Here is a 15,688-nt window from a genome sequence, read left to right on the forward strand (position 1 = left end):
AGGATCCTCAGATATTTTCTTGCCCTTTACAAGCACATATGCCTTCCATATCAGTCACATGCATTTGTATTTGGGATGACTTTTCTTGTCGTCTGAATAAAAATAACTAAGGCAGCCATTACCCGAATGTGTACTTTTCCTTTCTCTTAAAAAAATTAGTTGTCAGATTTGCTCATAAGCTCAGCAGGCCTGATAATGAACAGTTTGACACATGGGATATAGAAGCACTCAAGGAAAACTTTCCATATACTGTACGGAGTTTGCTCCTTTTACCACCTCCCACTCCTCCACAACAAAGTGGCAGGTGGGTCATGCCAGAGTCAAGGTATGAGATAGGAAAGTCTGCTTCCCAGCAGAGAAATGGGCCTCCATGGTGGCTCTAAGTCTGTGACATGACCTGTGGTCTTTCAGATGTCAGGCTTTGAGAGACTTGATTCAGCTTGCTCAGAAAGCCCAGCTCTTTGGTGTACTTATCATTCCCCTCGACATCCAGGGGATGCAAAATCAAATACACAGACTCATCCTGGTTGTGTTTTCCCTGAAGACTAAGAATCCTGAGATTGAAGTTCTTTTGTTCCCTTTCCTCTGCTTTCTCCCTTTCATCTTGTTTGTTCCTGCTCTCAACAGGGGGCTTCAGAGAAGGGTTAGAAATTTGGTCCAAGAAGTAAGTACCAAGAGGATAAGACCCCTTTTAGTTTGCTCACTCTGACTTTAAAAGCCATTATTTCCCTTATCCTGCCCCTCTGTTCTAAGTGACACTTCAAAACAAAAAGCCATCTTTGTCTGGAATAGCTGTTGTACCATATAGGCTGGGAAGTTATAGGAGGACTAGCTGCTTTTGGCAAAAAGAACCTTGCCAAGTCCAGAGAGCATTTCTGATCTCAAGGCTTTTTTAAAAAAATTAAGTTTATTAGGGTGACAATGATAATTAAAATTACATAGGTTTCAAGTGTAGATTTCTATAATACATCACCTATATATCACATTGTGTACTCACCACCCAGTCAATTCTCAAGGCTCTTAAAACTGTAACTCTTGGTCAGAAAAATGTAGTTCCCTTTCCAACAAGGTTTGTCTCTAAGTCAGAAATTGGATGTTGACAGGAGCTATTTCATATACATGCTTTAGCTTGAATTATTGTAGTCTTGAAAAGTTCCTGTTTTCACTGCTCTTTAGTGTTTTTCTTCTTTTTATTGTTACCATTATTATTAGATTCTATTACAACCCTCTTGTGTCTTTGGGGTAGAGGATCTAAGGGTAGAGATAGTTTTAAACAATCTGCCTGGTCATAAATTTTACATACACAGGTTGTACTTCCTGTGTGTTTCTAGAATGAACTCCAGTCCTGTGGTGCTGCATTGGTAGAAAACAAGTTAGAGTGTGCATTTATCTACTCTGACTCTAGGGAGAAAATCAGGAGCAGCTTATAAATTCCACAGGGAAAAGGTGGAAAGAGTGAATGGAACAATAATTGGCAGGTGCATTCATGAGGAACTTTCCAGTCTCCGAGTATACTTTGCTGGATTTGGAGAGATCTACTGAGGGATGTTTCTTCTAAATCCAACACCTCAAAACTCTGCCCCTCAGTCTTTAGTGAATAGAAATTCTTCTTTGAGATTCACCTGATATGGATATCCTGGCCATTGGGGGCCACTTCTGGGACTGCTATGGAGCAGCACCATTAGGGTGACAAGGATATTTTGAGATGTGGAGCAAGAATGTTTGATATTTGAACCAGTTACCTAATGGCCCAGGGACCTCTTTTTCAATTGAAATAAAAAGCTTTACATTTAACCTAGGTTTAGCTACTCAACTACCTGGGTGTTAAGGAGTCATTTCATTCTATTCTATTCTATTCTATTCTATTCTATTCTATTCTATTCTATTCTATTCTATTCTATTCTATCCCCCTCTCTATCTGTCCCCCTCCTTCTTGCTCTCTCTTTGCTCACGTTTTGATAGGCGCAAAAGAACACAATACAAGGATGTAGCTGCTGGCAAAAGATAGCTATTTTCAGATAAGCCAAACATTGTATCCAGGCTGACATTTAACTGAAAATATTTATGATTACTATTGTTTAATTCCTCACTGTGACAATGTAAAATGCTTTCTTGTGAAAAAAATCTGACCCTACTCTGATTTATAAATGCCTCCCTGAAATGTTTTCTGAAATTATTACCTAAAGTGGTAAATAAAATGGAGAAGAATTTGAGTATATATCCATTTCTATCTTTATATAGAGTCTCTCTCTCTCTCTCTCTCTCTCTCTCTCTCTCTCTCTCTCTCTGCCTCCCTACCTCCCTCCATCTCTCTCGGAGAGGGGGAGGAGGGAAACAGAGAGGGAGGGGGAAAAGTGTGTGTGCGAGTGTGTGTTTCTACATGTAGATGGATGATGTCTGTTCTAGATATTCTAGATACTATAGACGTACACACAGTTGTGGCCATGTCATATAGTGAAGGAAAATGGTCTTGGGGATCAGATGTGACTTCACATCCAAGCCCTGCTATTTACTAGCTAGCTGTATGATCTTAGGCAAGTTATTTAACCTGTCCGGGTCTTAATTTCCTCAATAGTATAATGGATCTAATCATAATTACTGCCTGTTAATATATAAAGTTAACTTATGTGAAAAGCAGTATTACACATACCCAAGAGAAATATATTCCATCTGTTCTAGTCAATTTACTCAGTCAGCATTTGGAGAGTAGCAGAATAGCCCTAGAATATAGAAGTGAATTGAATATTGAAAAGTGATATATTCTAAGGATTTGAGCCTTGAATTATTTCTTTTTTTTAATTTTATTAAATTTATTGGGGTGACAATTATTAGTAAAATTACATAGATTTCAGGTGTACAATTCTGTATTACATCATCTATAAATCCCATTGTGTGTTCATCACCCAGAGTCAGTTCTCCTTCCATCACCATATATTCGATCCCCCTTACCCTCATCTCCCACCCCCAACCCCCCACCCCCCTTACCCTCTGGCAACCATCAAACCATTGTCTGTGTCTATGAGTTGCTGTTTCTCACCCGTCTGTCCCATTCCCCTGCTGCTCCCGGTTTATATACCACACATCAGTGAAATCACATGGTTCTCAGCTTTTAAAAGGAACCCTCATACACTGTTGGTGGGAATGCAGACTGGTGCAGCCATTATGGAAGGCGGTGTGCAGGTTCCTCAAAAAATTACGAATAGAATTGCCATATGACCCAGCAATCCCTCTCCTGTGTATCTACCCCAAAAATCTGAAAACATTTAGAGATAAAGACACGTGTGCTCCAATGTTCATTGCAGCTTTGTTTACGGTAGCCAAGACATGGAAACAACCAAAATGTCCTTTGATAGATGAATGGATGAAGAAGTTGTGGTATATATACACAATGAAATACTATTCGGCGGTAAGAAAAGATGATATAGGAACATTTGTGACAACATGGATGGATCTTGAGAGTGTAATGCTGAGCGAAATAAGTCAGACAGAATTATTTCTTTTTTTTTAAATTTATTTTTAAATTTATTGGGGTGATAATTGTTAGTAAAATTACATAGATTTCAGGTGTACAATTCTGTATTACATCATCTATAAATCCCATTGTGTGTTCACCACCCAGAGTCAGTTCTCCTTCCATCACCATATATTTGATCCCTCTTACCCTCATCTCCCACCCCCCACCCCCTTACCCTCTGGTAACCACTAAACGATTTACTGTGTCTATGAGTTTCTGTTTCTCATTTGTTTGCCTTGTTCTTTTGTTGTTTTTGGTTTATATACCACATATCAGTGAAATCACATGGTTCTCCGCTTTTACTGTCTGACTTATTTTGCTCAGCATTACACTCTCAAGATCCATCCATGTTGTCACAAATGTTCCTATATCATCTTTTCTTACCGCTGAAAGCAATAATTATGCAGCATCTGTGGCAGCATTCTTGTTTGTGACCACTCAGATCAGGGACATTTTAATCATAACTCTTGCAAACAATTGCTGTATCCTTTTGTGTCTGTTTTACTCATCTGCTCATTAAATATCAGTATTTATTGCAATTAATTAACCAGCTATATCATTATTATTTTATGTGGATTACATTCTTAAATGACCTAAAGGCCCAATTTTGAAATCGTCAGGAAAAATAGTTTTGCAGATACAGATTCATTAATCATCTTCATCTTCAGCATCATCAGATAATGTATAAAAAGCATTCCGATTCTAGGACACAGATTACTGAGGAAGTGAGATATTCTGGTTTTGCTGCTGTGTACCATGTTTCCCCTAAAATAAGACTGGGTCTTATATTAATTTTTGCTCCAAATGATGCATTATGGCTTATGTTCAGGGGATGTTATCCTGAAAAAAATCATGCTAGGGCTTATTTTCCGGTTAGGTCTTATTTTTGGGGAAACATGGCAGTTAGATCATAGTCGTGGTTCACAAATCAGGCTGCAAATCACACTGTTGAAAAGCATTTTAAATTGTAAAATATACACAGTGGAAAAATACATAAAATATAAATGTAATCTCTTAACAAATTATTGTAAAAAGGATACTCATGCAACCCCTCTCAGTTCAAAAAATAAAACAGTGCCAGAACCTCAGAAGCTGCCTATATGCCACTTCCAAATCATGACTCCCTCCCTTTCCCAAGACAACTATCTTGACTTTTATCTCTTCTTTTTTAAATTAAATTACTTTGAGTGACATTGGTCAATAAGATTATGTTTCGAGTATAGTCCTATAATACATCATCTGTATATTCCATTGTGTGCTCATCACCCAAAGTCTAGTCTCCTTCTGTTACTATATATTTGACCCCCTCTACCCTCTTCAACCTCCCTCTTCCTTTTCAAAATAGTTTTACCACCCACGTGTGCATCTCTAAACAGTGTAATTTCATTTTGCCTATTAAAAAACTTCATATAAATTGAATTATCCATTTATATCCATTTCTGGCTTCTTTCCCTCAGTATTACATGTACCCATGCTATTACATGTAGGTGAAGTTTGTTCACTTTCATTAGTGTATAGTGTCTCATCGTATGAATCTACCACAGTTTACTTATCAATTCTATTATAGATGGATATTTGGGTTGTTTCTAGTTTGGACTACTGTGGACAACATTGCTATGACCAATTTTTATGTAGACTGGTACATATGAGTCTTTGCCCATTTTCTATTAGGTTATCTTTGTTTTTCTTACTGACTTCTTTTGTTAATCATGTGTGCTGCAAACACCCTCTCCCACTCTGTGGCTTGCCTTTTTGCTCTCTTAATGGTATCTTTTGATGAACTTTACCAATTTTAACGTGGTAAAAATTACCAATCTTTTCATTTATAGTTAGTGTGTGTGTCTTGTTTAAGAAATCTTTCCTTTTAACACTGAGGTCATAAATATATTGTATTTTATCTTCTAAAAGCTTTACTGTTTCCTTTTCACACTTATTATTACAGCCCACATGGAGCTGATTTTTGTGTATGGTGTGAGAAATTGTTTAACTTCATTTCCCCCTATGCTTAGCCAACTATCCCAAATAGCATTTATTGAGAATGCTACTTATGTACTGAAAATCCCCTTTCTGTTTTGAAGTACCACAGTTGTCATAAGTGAAGAATTTGTGTCTGGGTCTATTGCTGGGCTTTCTATTCTGTTCCACAGATCTGTGTGCCCTTGTGATAGTCCTACCACTATTTTAATCACTACAGCTTTATAATAAGTTCTGACATCTGGTAGAGCAAGTCCTTCCACATTGTTGCTCTTCAGAAGTATCTCAGCTCTTCTAGTCCTTTTGCCTTGCCTTACAAAGTGTAGAAATCAACTTGCCAAGTTCCACTAAAACAAACAAGTAAAATAACCTGTTGGAGTTTGTATTGGTGCTTGTTTAGGTCTTCTTTACTTTCAATGAAGTGTTTATAGTTTGTTTTTTTGTTTTTTTTCCACTAAGAAGTCTTGTACAACTTTGTTTAGATTTATTCTTGGGTACTTGATTTATAAAAGCGATTGTAAATGTCATCTTTCAAAAATGTATTTTCTCATGTCTGTTCCTGATATATAGAATACAAATGTGTGTATATTTATCAAGCATCCTTGCTAATTCTATCAATTCCTATTAATTCTAATAATCATTCTGTAGATTCTTTTAGATTTTCTAAGTTTACCATCATACCATTTGTCAATAACAGCAGGTTTTTTTTTCCCTTTCCAATCCTCTTATTTTTATTTACTTTTCTTCTTGCCTTAGCGAACCAGTTAGGACCTCCATCATAAAGATATTTTTTAATTAATTTTACTTGTTGGCTGATTTAATAACTAAAATTTATTAATTTTGTTAAATTAGCTATTTTTAAGACAGGATTATAACATTCAAAAAGTAGAACAAAAGTGAATATCTGAAGTCTCTCTCCTACTCCAGACCTCCTTGGCTTGTTAAAAATATCAGATCTCTGCCCCTCCCCTTGACCTGCTGAATCGCAAACTTTATCCAGTGGGGCTTCGCTATGTCTATGTTTTTAAAGCTCTACAGGTGACTCTGACAATTAGGTTTGAAGACAAATGCAGAAGATTTGCCTATGCAGAGATTAGTAGGATTGCATAATACAGTAATTCTCAACCCTGGTTGCACATTAAAACTACCCAAGGAGCTTTAAAAAATCCTGATTCCTGGCCCTTACCCTGGGCCAACTGATCTGAATCTCTGTAGGTGTGATCCAAGGCATCTGTAGTTTTTAAAAGTCCCCAGGTGATGGGTGGTGTGGGCAGGAGCAGGAGGGAGGGTTTACAAAAGGCATGAGGAGATGTTTGGGGGTGATGGGTGTGTTCATGAACTTGATTGTAGAGATGGTTTTATGGGTGTGCACATATATTAAAACTTATCAAATTGTACACTTGAAGTATATGCAGTTTATTGCACATCAATAAAGCTGTTTAAAGAAAAAGCTCCCCTGGTGATTCTCATGCACAGCAATGGCTGAGGGTCATTGTTCTCGTAGAAAGAACACACAACTGAAAGTGAAAGTTGGAAAGCCTTTCATCTGCCAACAGTTAGCTATATACAGGTAGGTAGATAAGCCACTTCATCCCCTCTGAACCTCAGTTTTACTCTGGATGGTGGGTTCCATTTTTTCTCAAGTGCTTTTCAACTCTGACATTTTGATTCTTCTGCTCAGCCTGGCAGTGCGACCAGGCTGCTTGTGCACCTTCTGGCCACACAAGGGAGGCTGTGCAGCTGGCAGCCTCTTTCTCTCAACGAATACTTTCATGAGGTCAAAATAGGCTGGTCAAGCATCTTTCCTTTCTTTCTGTCCTCTTGGTGAGTACAGGCCCCACTTCTGAACCATCATCTTCAGCTGCCCCCACCAGTGGTTCTGCAGGTGAGCCTTCCTTTAAGCAAAGTAAACCCATGAATCTCTGAATGTACAGAACAGCTTTTAAAAAGACACCCAGATTACTTTGAAAATGTCCAGTTCCCACAAAGCAATTAAAATAGGACCTCATGAAGTATATGTATGCATATACATGTATATATGTACATTTGTATGTACGTGTGTATCAGTAAGCACATTAACAATATTATTCTATTGCCTCTAGGAAAATGATCTATCCATATAAAAAGCAGGGGCAATTTCAAAATCCTTCAGGATCACACATTGCTTAGGTGAAAAATGGATTCAAGGTTAGCAAAGAAGCCAAGTCTGTTTCCATTGTAATGTGATATAAAGTACTTAAATGGGTAAATGTGTGAGTGTGTGTGTATGTACGCGCATGTGTGTTTATCTGTGTGTTTACATATACAGTGTGGTACCTCGGTTTTCGAGTGTAATCCACGAGTTGTGAAACATTCAAAAACAGCCGACAGCTAGGCCTCAGGATCTTGCACTCAGCGGAAGCCGTGTGACATGTTCAACTTCTGAGTCGTGTTCGAAAACTGAAGCATTTAGTTCCGAATTTATGGCGTTCATAAACCAAAATGTTCGTCAACTGAGACTTTTGAAAACCGAGGTACTACAGTGTTCAGGTGAGCAGGTTGGCAAAATATTTTAGAATGGAATCTATCAGACACTCTGGGCATTCATCTCTAGACAGGGTAAAAGTAATCGGTATGCCCCAGAAAAGACTGACTAGAACTAATGTTACAAAATGATCTAGCTATGTCCTAAACTTTAATAAATGCATTATTTTAAAATCAAGTTCACAAATAAAAACAAATGCTTTTCTGAAGTGAAACAACTGCAGGGATTTTTAAAAAAGAATCCTGCCCCACACACAGAATTTTCCAAATAATACTCTGTCTTTTACTTTTTGGTCTTATTGCAGTTTTTTTTTCATTTTGATTCCTAAATTTCAGATTATTCTATGAGCCAGTCACAACACCTTGTGGGCACACATTTTGCTTAAAATGTCTTGAAAGATGCCTAGATCACAACGCGAAGTGTCCACTGTGCAAAGATGGTCTTTCACAGGTAAAACATTTTTCTTTCTTGGTTGGGTTAGCTTATTTGGAATTGGGTACTAAGACTCTTAAATAAAATTCTTATTTGAAATTGTGTCCTATTGGATTCCAAGCCACTGCACTGTGCTAGGGCAAAATACTCCCTCAGACCATCCATCTCTTTCTCCTACTTTATAGCCACCCATCCCCTCTCCACAAAATCCTTCAAGAAAATGAGGCAACAGCTAGCTTTTTATGCACTGTTTGTAGTGAAATTAATTTGTGTTGGAAACAAAAATATTAAATTGATGATAAATATGTAGCCTGGTTCTAATCCCATCATAGCACCTGATTCACTGTAATCTTGGGTGAATCTTGTGTCCTCTCTGGGCTTGGACTAGATGAGCATTGGTGTCCTCTTTTTGTCAGTGTTTATTCTGTGACTTGAAGAGACCATTCCCAGGGCTTCAGCTAAATCTCACAGACTTTCAATGTAGTCCTTGTCCCACCCCTCAGGAGCCACTGTATTTATTAGCAGATCCTTAGCTACCTGAAAAGCTCTGAGGCTTTCAGGTTTTCTAAAATGAATCACACAAATTGCCACCTTGGTTTTTTCAAGTGGACCTAATGGAATTTCCTTTAGCACCAATGGGTCTGGGAATCCATCTTGTTTTCCTCCCACAGGGACATGTGTGCCACATTTTACAGTCAGTATTAAGGTCACTTGACCCCTGTCATCCCAGACTAGAGGTTGGAGATGCAAGACTATCTCTAGGTGAATGTAAGTCCAGAGAAGTCACATGTTGAGTTTCCCCAACACCCCAAAATGTAAACTAAGGGAATGGAGTGAAATCATCCAGGATAACTCTGGGGGTGTGTATTGGGTTGGAAGAGGGTGAGTGCCGTACCTTACCTAGGTAAAGGGGTGGGGTTTGCTGGCATATTGTAGATGAGAAGTCTTTACACTTAAATAATATATTTGTGTTGTGCTAACACTATGACATTCAGATAAGCAGAAAGAAGAAAAATCTACCCATAATCTGCTCATCACCTGGAGAAAATCACTGTTAACAGTTTAGTATATGCCTTTCCTGGGTTTTTGTCTTAGCGTCAACAGAGGAGTCATCTCTTTATTGGATTGGCTACCTCCTGAGTCATTGCTTTTCCCCAGCTGGACAAAGCAGTTAGTTCTCCGGCAGCCAGTCAGTGTCCTATAAAGCATCCTGGAGGCAGATACTGTGGGGTTCCAGACACAGGGTCTAGAAGATATTCTCATCTATCTCTTTGTATTCACACAGGGTCACACTTACTCCATCTCCCAGAGAAATGAATATCTTATTCCAATCATGTTCACTGCAGTATAGACAGACATAGCCCACACTGGGAAAGGAAAATTTGTCTAAAGCCAGCAGTTTTATACTCAGGAGCTCCCCCTGCTGAGTCTGTGTGGGTAGCTTCCATAGCAAGCAATTCTCTGCAGATGTTTTAAGTCCCATTGTCTGGTCCACACGGTTAAATGCCCCCTACTTACAGATACCTAGATATGCATGGGTTAGGGATGTTTGGGAGGAGAGTAATAGTGACAGTTGAGGCTGAGTTCGGTTCTGAAATCATGATTTATGACATAATTTCAGTGGTACCTAAATGGTATATTAAAAAAAACACACAAATAGATGAACACATCACCAGTATTTAGCTGTTTTTGTTTTCTTCTTTTTTTAAACTAAAGATAGAGAAGAAAAATATTTAGACTTGCAATATCCAGAAGCCAAGCATTGGAATGGGGTGGAGTTTGGGCAGGAAAGGAAAGGATCAATGATTGAAAATTGCTTTTTAGTTCCCTGAACCTTTTGGCCACAGACATTCAGCATATCCCAGATGGAGACAGTTTCTGTGATCTTGTAAACAAAAATCAGAAATAGGAAAGGAAAGGATTTTACCCCTTTTTTGACAGGAACATGATCTCAATTTAAGTGTTTTAGGACAGTGACGAGATTTTTAAAACATCAATACAAATCTTTTTTCCTTGTTAAAATATTTATTTCTAATTATAAGAGTAATTGATTGCATTTTTTAAAGTCTAACATCGAAAGAATACATACATTATAATAGTATCAGCTGCTAATATATGGGTCTAAATTACTCCAATATGTGGGCCATTTGACTATTTTACTGATTGCATCAGAAGTGCTTTGTGTTTTTCTGATGACTGCATAATATCTAATAGCCTTGTTTCCCATATAGTGCTTGGCATCAAGAAAATACAGCAAAAATGTCATAATGGAAGAGCTAATAGCTAAATTCCTTCCAGAAGAGCTCAAGGAACGAAGGAAACTTTATGAAGAGGAAATGGCAGAACTTTCTAAGTATGTATATGCATGTTTCTCTTTTCAGTTTCACTCATACCAGTTCATAGAGCTGAATGTGCACATTTCTTCCTAACTCCTCATTCAGTGATATCACGCTGGTAGCTTAAAATTGGCCATGGTGAGAGTATTTACACCATGGAAATTTGCAAATGCTATAAACAAGGGCTTCTCTCCCCACAACCCGCCTCCCGAAAGCCAGTTGTTCAACATTTGTCAGCATACCACTGAAGAAGCTTAAGCCAAACCACTGACTAGGTCTCATCTTGGCACTAGTAACTGGGTGTCACCGGCAGGAGTAAATTGGAGTAGCATAATCAAGGGGAACTGATAAAGTGTCCAGAAGACTGTTTTCAAATATATAAGGAGGTGCTAAGAACTTTGGTGTCAGCCAGACCTGGGTTTATGACCCAGTTTTGCCACAAAGTGAGAATACTTCATGACCATAGGCAAATCACTTCACCTCTCTGGGCCTCGGTTTCCTCATCAGTAGCTTGGGGATAATTATGGACTTACTATGAAGATCAAATGAGCTAGTGCATAGTAAGCACTTAATAATGGTAATAGTAAGAATGCTTCTTGTTATAGGCGTTCTCTGCCATGCACAGGTATTGTGAGAGGTGAAGGGTAGGTAGGGATGGGGATGGAAGTAGGGCTCCAAGCTCTGCCTGGCTGGAAGAACAGTTCATTTAGCAGACAAAGCAGGAGGAGGTAATCACTAATATCTGCCTCTTGTACTGCTGCCCTCCTGTCTCCCCAACCCAGGTGTGGAATCCTCACAGCATTCTGAGGTCTAGGTTCCTGGTTGCAAAAGCTGTTCTGGTTTTGTACCCACCCTGTAGAGAACTATTTCTAAACTACCATCAGTTTGTCTGAATGTGCCTCCTACTTTGGACATGTTTTCCTGGGAAGCTAGAAATGAAATCTTTTTTTTCCCTTATTGACTCATATTAAATATGCTCAGGTCACCTTTATCTTTATTTTTGATTCCTAAGTTCACCTTGAATCTCTCTGAGCCCTCCTCTCAAATATAATTTAATGTTTCATTAACCATTAACAAACACTGCACTATGCTAGAGGGATTTCTATTTAAAGGCATCCTAAACTTAATCGTTTTGAGATTTGGGCAAATGATCTTATATTTATTGGTAGTTTCAGGTTCAGCTGTTGCTGTATTGGATTTACTAGACAAATAAGAGAACAGGGATCCAGGAGTTGCTGGCCAAGTTGCTGATTCCCTCTCAGTCTGTTTCTGAATCTTCATGAGCACTTGCTGAAGGGCTGGCTGCCCGGGCCTGATTCCAGAACCAATGCACCAGTGTTCCTGGGGGTGCTGCAACCTGGTTGTCTGGACTTAAGGGCCCCTGGCAATTCTGATGCACAGGCATATTTGAGCATCACGAGGCTAGATTACTCTCGCCTCTTCATTGTTACCTCCTCTTCCCAGCTGGGCCTGCCACGCAGATCTTCTAGGGACTGTGCAAATTTGAGATGCTCAGGGTGACTCTGCAGAGAATTTTCCACCATCCTTCTGGAGAGCTGGGTCCACTTATATTACCAGTACACTTGCCATATTGCCAGCAAGAAACCTGTAGAGATTGTTTGAGTTGAGACATGAAAAAAAAAAGTGAAGTATAACTGTCACCCACCATGTTAACATACCAGAGAACTTCTTGAGCCAAATTAGATGATATAGAATGTCAATTTTCATCTTTGAGCCTGTAGGCTAACCTGATAATGGGACTGAGCCTGCAGCATTAGCTGCATTTTAGTATTTTTAACTCTTGTAGAGAGTTTAATCAGCAAGTTGCAAAATCAGAAATGCAATCATATATTATATTATAATATTTAAGATCCTCAAGTTTCTTCACAAACAATAGGCACACAACTTAAATGTAAAAGTGAATTTTACTATGACTAAATTTTACTGTGAATTTTTGGTAACTAAATGGTCATGCACTCATATCAACAACTGTTATTGAAAGAAACTCAGAATTTCCTATAAGAATCAATACAGATTCACTTCCCCCATCGCAACTCCATCCCTGTTCCCTATATGTATATCATGGACAAGCTCTCAGTTGTTAACAATAAACTATACTTTCTAGGGTTTTCATAAATAAAACAATATTAAGAAATCTTTACATTCATATACTTAATATTTCCTTCATTCTAATATGTGTTAATGTTGGAAATTATGATGGGAACAAACTCTCTTAAGAATTGTTTTCATAATTATTCTCAATTCTATAGTCCTTAATATTTTCAAAATGCTGTGAAAACATATGGTCATTATTCTACATCATAACATTCCATATGCCAGTGATATTTACTCCTTACCTGTAGATGAGAAACATCAGATAGAAGACTCATGGCAATTTCCCTAAAGGAGCACGACCAGAAGTGTGTGCCTTCAGGAAAACCTAGATTGCAACCTCACCCCCTCGGGCAGGATTTCTCCAACTCAACACTATTGATATCTGGGGCAGGATCACTTTTTGTTGTGGAGGAGAGGGGCTGCCCTGTGCATCATAGAATGTTCAGCAGCATCCCTGAATTCTATCCACCAAATGCCAGTAGCACCTGCTCACCAGCTGTGACAACCAAAAATGTATCCAGATATTTCCAAGTGTCCCCTGAGATGCAAAATTGCCCCATTGAGAACCACTGGTCTAGAGAGAAAATGATTGCATAAGCAACTAAATAGATGAATATAAATTTGTGCTGTTTTACATCTTACATATAAAATTTTTGTTTCTTTATGGAGTAAATAAAACTGGTCTATAGTTTTCCTTAAAGTTTATATTCTTTTCCCTGTTAGAATAATCCTGCTGATTCCTCAATACATATTTTTTAAATAATTGTTTTATTCCTCAATTACAATTGACATACAATATTATCTTTGTTTCAGATATACAACATAGTGATTAGACATTTACATAACTTGCAAAGTGATCAACCAGTAAGTCTAGTACGGATCTGACACCATACACACCGTGTTTCACTGAAAATAAGACCTAGCCAGACAATCAGCTCTAATGCGTCTTTTGGAGTAAAAATTAATGAGACCCGGTATTACATGATAGTATAGTATAGTATAGTATAGTATAGTATAGTATAGTATAGTATAGTATAGTATAGTATAGTATAGTATACTATGTTATATAATACTATATTATATTGACCCGGTCTTATAGTCAAATACTAATTTTTGCTCCAAAAGACACATTAGAGCTGATTGTCTGGCTAGGTCTTATTTTCGGGGAAACATGGTAGTTATTACAATAATATTGACTATATTCCTTATGCTATACCCTACATTCCCATGACTATTTTGTGACTACGAATTTTTACTTCTTAATCCCTTCCCTTTTTCACCCACCCCCAAACCCTCTCCTAGCTGGTAACCGTCAAAATGTACACCGTATCTAAGAGATACAGAGTCTGTTTCTCTTTTGTTTATTTTGTTCTTTAGGTTCCACATATAAGTAAAATCATATGGCATTTATCTTTCTCTGTCCGACGTACTCCACTCATCACAATACCCTCTAGGTTCATCAGTGTTGTTGCAGATGGCAAGATTTCATTCTTATTTACAGCTGAGTAATATTCGATTATATGTATGTACTACCTTTTCATTCATTCATCCATTGATGGACACACAGGTTACCTCAAATTCTTGGCTATTGTAAATGATGATGCAACAAACGTATGGATACACATGTCCCTTTGAAGCAGTGCTTTCAGTTTCTTCAGATAAATACACGAAGTGGGAATACTACATCCTTCTTTCTTTCTTGTTATACTTTTGTTTTAAAGTCTATTGTGTCTGGAATAAGAATTGCTCCCCAACTTTTTTTTTTTCGTTTTCATAAAATATTTTTTTCCATCCACTTACTTTCAATCTGTTTCTATCTCTCAATATGAAGCGAGTCACTCTGTGCCTTTTTTAAGGTTGTCATCATCTTTTTATTACTTATTAGTTTCAGGTGTACAAAACAATACAATAGTTAGACATTTCACCCCTTACAAAGTGATAAGCCACCTCCCCCAATCTACAGACCCTCTGACATCTGAAGTGAGTCTCTTTTAGGCAGCATATACAAAGGTCTCGTTTTCTATCTTTTTTTTAATTAAAGGGTATTGGGGTGACAATTATGAGTAAAGTTACATTAATTTCAGGTATACAATTCTGTATTAAATCATCCAAAAATCACATTGGTTTATATACCGCATATCAATTAAATATGGTTCTATGCTTTTTCTGTCTGACTTATTTCGCTTAGCATTATAATCTCAAGATCCATCCATGTTGTAACAAATGGTCCTATTTCATCTTTTCTAATCACTGAATAGTATTCCATTGTGTATATATACCACAACTTCTTTATCCATTCATCTATGGAAGGACATTTTGGTTATTCCCATGTCTTAGCCACCGTAAATAAAGCTGCAATGAACATTGGAGCACACGTGTATTTATGGATAAATGTTTCAGATTTTCTCGGTAGATACCCAGGAGAGAGATTGCTGGGTCATATGGTAATTCTATTTGTAATTCTTTGAGGAAACTCCACACTGCCTTCCATAACGGCTGCACCAATCTGCATTCCCACCAACAGTGTATGAGGGTTCCTTTTTCTCCACAGCCTCTCCAACACTTGTTACTATTTGTCTTGTTGATGATAGCCATTCTAATTGGGGTGAGGTGAAATCTCATTGTGGTTTTGATTTGCATTTCTCTGATGATTAGTGATGGTGAGCATTTTTTCATATGTCTATTGGCCATTTGTATGTCCTCTTTGGAGAAATGTCTCTTCAGGTTCTCTGCCCATTTTTCTTTTTTTTTTTTTTTTAATTAAATTTATTGGGGTGACAATTGTTAGTAAAA

At 37.8% G+C, this 15,688-nt stretch overlaps 1 protein-coding gene across 2 annotated transcripts in view; it reads left to right on the forward strand.

The window, feature by feature from the left end:
- Positions 1 to 15,688, forward strand: part of LONRF3 (LON peptidase N-terminal domain and ring finger 3) — a 59,487-nt gene that overhangs the window by 22,777 nt on the left and 21,022 nt on the right. For both annotated transcript variants that reach the window (XM_019717045.2, XM_074323600.1), the window contains 2 exons: positions 8,348 to 8,462; positions 10,676 to 10,797. In XM_019717045.2, the coding sequence (XP_019572604.2) occupies positions 8,348 to 8,462; positions 10,676 to 10,797 (237 nt within the window). The remainder of the gene's footprint in view (positions 1 to 8,347; positions 8,463 to 10,675; positions 10,798 to 15,688) is intronic.

Source organism: Rhinolophus sinicus, chromosome X (genome assembly GCF_036562045.2).
Source record: "Rhinolophus sinicus isolate RSC01 chromosome X, ASM3656204v1, whole genome shotgun sequence".
NCBI lineage: Eukaryota > Metazoa > Chordata > Mammalia > Chiroptera > Rhinolophidae > Rhinolophus > Rhinolophus sinicus.